The sequence below is a fragment of the Rhamphochromis longiceps genome, linkage group LG19 (genome assembly GCF_057381845.1).
Source record: "Rhamphochromis longiceps isolate RC_006_pf linkage group LG19, R_longiceps_female_GT1.1, whole genome shotgun sequence".
In the NCBI taxonomy this organism is placed as follows: domain Eukaryota; kingdom Metazoa; phylum Chordata; class Actinopteri; order Cichliformes; family Cichlidae; genus Rhamphochromis; species Rhamphochromis longiceps.
The window spans coordinates 9,867,057-9,873,056 of record NC_140575.1 but is presented as its reverse complement, the minus strand read 5'-3'; the positions used below and the strand labels follow the sequence as shown (position 1 = coordinate 9,873,056).

Genomic DNA, 6,000 nt, shown 5'->3' with positions numbered 1-6,000 from the left:
CCTCCAAACCTTGGAGGGCCTGAGGTGTCCCCAGAGAGGTGGCGTCTGATACCCAACCTGACATATAGACACAGACATACAGGCACACACAGACACAAACATCCATTCCCACCCTCATGCTCTCATATGCACTCACTCCACACTCAACCAACGTGGAGACAGACATAAAGAGACGCTGTACACACAATCACACTCCCCAAGCGTACTCTACAAACCGGGTCTAGGTACCCTTGCCCCTGGAGGGGGGAATTGCACCCAGACCCAGGTGGTGTTACCCTTTTCCCTGCGGTGGGGAGAATTTTGTGTTCAGAATTTTAAAATGAATGAAAATTCAGCTCATAAATGATAAATCATGACACACTGCTCTCCACTGCATATCATAATTGGAATCAGTAATACTGGCCCTGTATTTACTTGGTATCAGAGCAAAGCCAAGATTTCACACAACACTAAAATTAAAATGCTAAAATTAAAGTGAAACTAACAAAAAACTAAAAAACTAAACTGAATTAAAAACAAAAAAGTTAAATTGAGCTCAAAATAATAATAACAAAAAAATAGGAAACTCTAATAACTCTGGTGTGCTGTGGTGGAGTTATGTTGGCACACGCTGTCACGGAAACTTCGTCTGGCTTTGTAGTTGTGCAGCTTGTAACTCAGACAAACAGGTTAAGGGCGGATTGTTGTTGATGTGATGCTTGAATAATAGCTTTCACCCAGGGGATACATCGGGCCCTACGTTACAGCCCAGGCACGTGTGTGTGTGTGATTTCTCCGTGCATGCAGCCATGTGTCGAGTCGGCGCTGAACTTCCTCGTCCTGCATTAGAAGAAGGAGGATAGAGAGGCGTGACGTCGCTGGCCGCAGACAGGCCCGTGCGGCAGGGGGAGAGAGGCAGGGACGGACGCTGCTGCTGCCGCAGAGCAGACTGAAGAATCGCAGGAGCAGCCGGGCACGAAACAACCGGCAACCACGGCAACTTTGTAGAGACGCCAGACGGCCATAATGCGGCACCGCCCGCCGACGACCCCGGAGCTGATGTGACTGTGCACAACCAGAACCGGGAGGAAGCGGCGGACACCACCACCTCCCTTCGCTCTCTCTCTCTCGGTGTGTGCGCAGCCGGTCGGTTTGTCGTTCTGTCTGTCTGGAGGGAGGAGGTGGGGGGACGGACATGTCCTCGCTAAACGTACCGGAGGACCAGAAATGGGTACCGACACACGTCCAGGTGACGGTTCTGAGAGGCAGGGGCTTACGGGGCAAGGGCAAGCACGGCACCAGCGATGTGTACACCATCATCCAGCTCGGGAAGGAGAAGTACTCGACCGGCGTGGCGGAGAAGACGACCGAGCCGGAGTGGAAGGAGGAGTGCTCGTTCGAGCTGCAGCCCGGTGTGCTGGAGAGCGGCGGGCAGAGCGGATACCCGGCTGGGAGCTGCGAGCTAATCCTGACGGTGATGCACAGGGCGCTCATTGGGCTGGACGTGTTCCTCGGACAGGCTGTGATCCCTCTGGATAAAGTCTTTCTCGAAAGTAGATGCGTGAAAAACGAGTAAGTCCAACTGTCTCCGCTTGTAATAGTTGTGTGTGTGTTTTTAGTACGAGAACCTGCTACAGTGTGGCAAAAAAGCTGCGTGGATATGCTTTCACGTGTTGTTGTTTTATCTAATTTCCCATATCCCTTGAACCCGTCAAGGGTGTTTTTCTTGTCCAGTCCGCTTTTTGTCCCGTTTAACTCGCCACACAGTTTGTTGTTAGATACAAACACAGCTGTCAAATCTCTGGTGCTGCATCAGGGCCCTGCAGACACACCCTCCCTCCTCCCACAGACAGACCAAACTAACTCTTAGCAACCATCAGCGCACTCCCCACTGAGGCTCAAGGCTCCCCTACAACTTCTGCAAACCTCACATCCTCCACAATGTTTACATCATCAGCTGCTTGCGGTCGGTTCTTTAGAAAAGAAAAAACCCCACCAACAACAACAACTGTTGTTTCCCCATAGCTGAAGCATAGAGTAGAGCTGGATTAATGCTTGTCCCAAATCCAGGGATTAACCAACAGTTACATGATCCCAATAAAGCTTCAAGGTATTTTTAGCAATAACATGCTGTTTCACACAAGCCCCGCCCACTACAGCAGGAAGTTTGGTGATAAATCTTTGGAGGAATCTTTCCGTTTCTTTTTCATGGTAACAGAAATCTTTTTTTTTTTTTGTGCATCTCTCTAATGGTGCAAACAGGAGCTTTTCTTTTCTTTTTTTGTTGATAACACCTTTCAACACCTTCAGAGAATATCGAAATGTGTGACATTTGTAGGTTGAGTAATAATGGCACATAAGCAGTTAGCTGTTAGATAAAAAGGTGGGTTTTGCACTGATGGTTCAAAGGCACTTTTAGCAAAAGATCTGACATTTACAGGAAGGTTTTGGATACCTAAAGGTTTTCCTACTGCTTGCGTGTTCGTACCACTGCTCCAAAACTTGACGAGCTTCCCTTCTACTTTTCATCCACCAAACCAGGGTCAATAAAAAAGTAAGTCCAGTTGTTATATCTGACAGTAGCAATAAGTGCTACTCAGAACTGGTACATGATCTTGCCCCATCATGCTGACACCACACTAAAAGATGTTATGTTTTGTCGTGTTGGCTAACAAAATGCCACATGAAGCAGTTTTTTTAAAAATCTTTTAAGTGACTGCCACCTGACCTAAGTGTGCTTTCAGTCAAACAGAGCCATGAATTTGAGACGAAAGGGGAGCAAGTCTCCTCCAGTCGGCCCTGTTGGAGCTGGTCAATTGAAGGTTAGAGCCAGCCTGTGATGATGATGATGTGTCAGCAGTTTGGTGCTGTGGTACATTCAGTGTCTTCACGTGGGATTCAGTGAATGTTCACTGGTTATTAGCAACACCAGCAGCTTTCAAAGCTTCCAGCTTCAATTCTCGTCTTTGCTACTGAAGAGAAAATATATGCTAGAAGGTTTGCAAAAGACCCCCCAAAACAAACATTTGAACACGACGATTTACAATAGTTGACTTTGATACATAAAAAAGCTTATAATTAGACATTTCTTCTTATTCTTCCAACACCAAAAATACTATTTTTCTTCAAGTCAAACTGTTATTGTTGACATGTTTTTCGTTTTCTTTTCTTTTTTTTTAGATGTACAGTGCTGTACACGCTAGTGATCATAACTAATGAACAACTTCAGTAGATTGTGTTTTGATAGAACCCTGTTAAATGTAGTAGCTACTTTTGGCAGCTCCCTCTTCACAAGGGGTCACCACAGCGGGACGCTCCGCATGCTTGATTTGGCAGAGCTTATGCCGAATGCCCTTCCGAATGCAACCCTAAAGTTCAAAACCAAATTGAACTGAACTGTTTGTCGAAACCAGAAAATAAAGTGTTACAGTGATAATGGGACAAAACAGCTCAGTTTATTAATATTCAGTTTGAGTTGACAGTTGATGCTTGACACTTAACGTACCCCTCTCCATCATTACTGTGATCTTCTGCTTTGGAGAACATTTTGTCATCAGGTTGATCATTTTATGTAACTTTCCATTCATTGTATACATGGTTTGAATACATATACGATCATTAAGGTGACAATATTTAAATATTTTTAAGGAAAATGAACATGAGAAAGACGAGAAGTCTAGTTTGACATACACAATGCAAAATTGGTTTTCTCAAGTGTGCTGTTTGTGTTAGTTGAGTTTTTTTTGGATGGTGATCAAATCTAGAGGGAAACATAAATGATGGCAGTAAAATCTGATAATAAAAACATGATGAAAGTACGACTGATAGACGGCTTACATAAGGTTAGAAAGAGAACCGGTAGCTTTTCAACTCACTCAACAACCATGAAACGAGATTAAAAGTGACCTTTCCTTTTAGACTGCCATGCAATTTAATGGGAAAACACAGAATAATGCAGTGACAACAGCCTTGTAATTATTTTAGCAGAGGTTAAGAAGCAAGGTGTGCATCTGTAACTTTACAGATTTTAATAGTTAGCCCTTTGGAAGAGTTTGAAGCATCACACTGTATATTTCTACCCCCCCCAGCCACCCTATTTTCTGACTTTTATTGTCTGCAGGATTCATCATTTTCCATACAGTGTACTTCTGAATCAGCATGTTCCAGTCAGTGAGTGGAAATGAGGAATGAGCTTTAAATTTGGACGCATTTATATTGGACTGCATGAGTTAACTCTGCTCATTTGACTTGCCTTGTGATTCTGTTAAAAATGAATCGATAAACAACTTGTAATTCAACATTAACACAGGACTTCGCTTTGAGCTGAGCCTTTTGACTTAGATGGAGTCTTACTTGCCTTTTTAAAACCCAAGAATGCGAGAGGAAAAGTGTTGGTAATGAATTTAACCAAGTGTTTATCTTTAACATGAGTTGCAACCTCCGATACGTTTAACTGAGTAGCACAATTGTTACTTCAAGGAATATGTCATTAAACAATTTAGCTACATTATTGTGTCTGTAGGTCAGAAAGGTTGCGTTACTTGCTAGCTTCTGTTTCTCCAGGACTGGCTAGCTTAATGCTTTAATAAAAGTGTTATACCATATTTTTGTATGAAACCAATGAGGATGCTGCCAGTTTGTCTTGTATGTATGTGTCATCAAGTGCATGTATTGGTTTAATTTCTTTAAACAAGTCAGCTAAAACAAAAAGTCCCATAGTGACAATGTTTTCAACCTTATCATGTAGCTAATGTTAGCTTAAGCTAGTTATCTATTGCTAGCTTAACAAATTAAGAAAAGCTATCAAAATCAAGTGTTTACTGGTAGTAGAGTTTCAATATTAATTGCTCAAATATTCAAAAAGGTATCAAATTTGTTGAAGGGTACAAAATGACTAAGTTGGTGCTAAAACGGTGTTTAGTACCTTGACTTGTTCCTAATTCATGACAAAATCAATGGTAATGAATTTTTTTAAATACATCAAATATATCTAGTAACTGGTTTAAATGAGATTTTCACCTTTTATTTTAGTTTGAATATGCATGGCACTGAAAATATTGGAGTTTTGACTCATTGTAAGACTGCAAAATGATAAATCATGAATCTATTGTGAAAGTTGCCTACAGTGAAAACTGAGGCAATTTCATTCAATAAGCACTCTAGGTTTGGTAACTTTTTGTAGTAACAGAGAAGCTTTACACAAGTATGTAAGAGTATTAAAAACACAGTTTATATTCATAGTTAGCAATGAAAGAAGTAAAAGAAAACATATCAAATATGTTCCTCCTTCAGTAATTCTTTTCAAGAAACAAAGATAGAAGTGGATCTTCCTTCAAAAGAGTGACCACAGCATATTTGCATTTTGCATTACTGGTGTAGAGCAGATTACTGGAAAGGTGGGCGTTCGGTGAATTCCCCTACTGGGTCTGTCAGGAAGAAGCTACAAAGGCCCTGCCAGTGCAGCATGCATACCAGGGAACCCATGTTGTTAACAGAAAATTCATTTTGCCAGGCTTTTGCTGATTATCAGATTTGCCATATTCAGGTTTCCTTTATAATCAAGTTTCTTCCCAAGAGTATAAATGTCAGCTCTTTTATTCAGTTATTTATTTATTTATTCTTTGCTGCCTGCCAGTGATTCTTTACTGGTTCAGTGCTTCTTGTTGTGCTAAGATTATATATTTAGATTTGGTGCTTTACAACTTCTTCTTTGTATCGGCTCTCTGTCACAGTTCCCTGCCCTGTTGTGTATGTGTAGGAAGAAAATCTGTGATGTTGTTTCAGGCCTGAGAGCTGAACGTCTATTTGCTGAGTGAGGCAGGAAGATGGTGTGTTTATTTCTGTGTGTGAGAGAGAGAGATGTAGATCCAGAAAAATCCTCTGCTAAGAGCCAACAGACTTTCAGTAGCTACAAGCTGGAGAAAATCTAGTCTAATGGACATTAAAAGTTATATAACAGTGTGACCTGTTAAGTCACCCTAGATAATATAAATGTAGCATGGCTTTCTGGGAAAATTTTCC

At 41.7% G+C, this 6,000-nt stretch overlaps 1 protein-coding gene across 5 annotated transcripts in view; it reads left to right on the top strand.

The window, feature by feature from the left end:
• Positions 1-772: 772 nt before the first annotated feature.
• rab11fip5a (RAB11 family interacting protein 5a (class I)) overlaps positions 773-6,000 on the top strand; it is a 29,197-nt gene continuing 23,969 nt past the window's right edge. For 4 of the 5 annotated variants that reach the window (XM_085390897.1, XM_085390896.1, XM_085390895.1 and 1 more), the window contains exon 1: positions 773-1,551. In XM_085390897.1, the coding sequence (XP_085247023.1) occupies positions 1,175-1,551 (377 nt within the window). In that variant the 5' untranslated portion in view covers positions 773-1,174. The remainder of the gene's footprint in view (positions 1,552-6,000) is intronic. The other variant, XM_085390898.1, reaches the window with a different exon arrangement.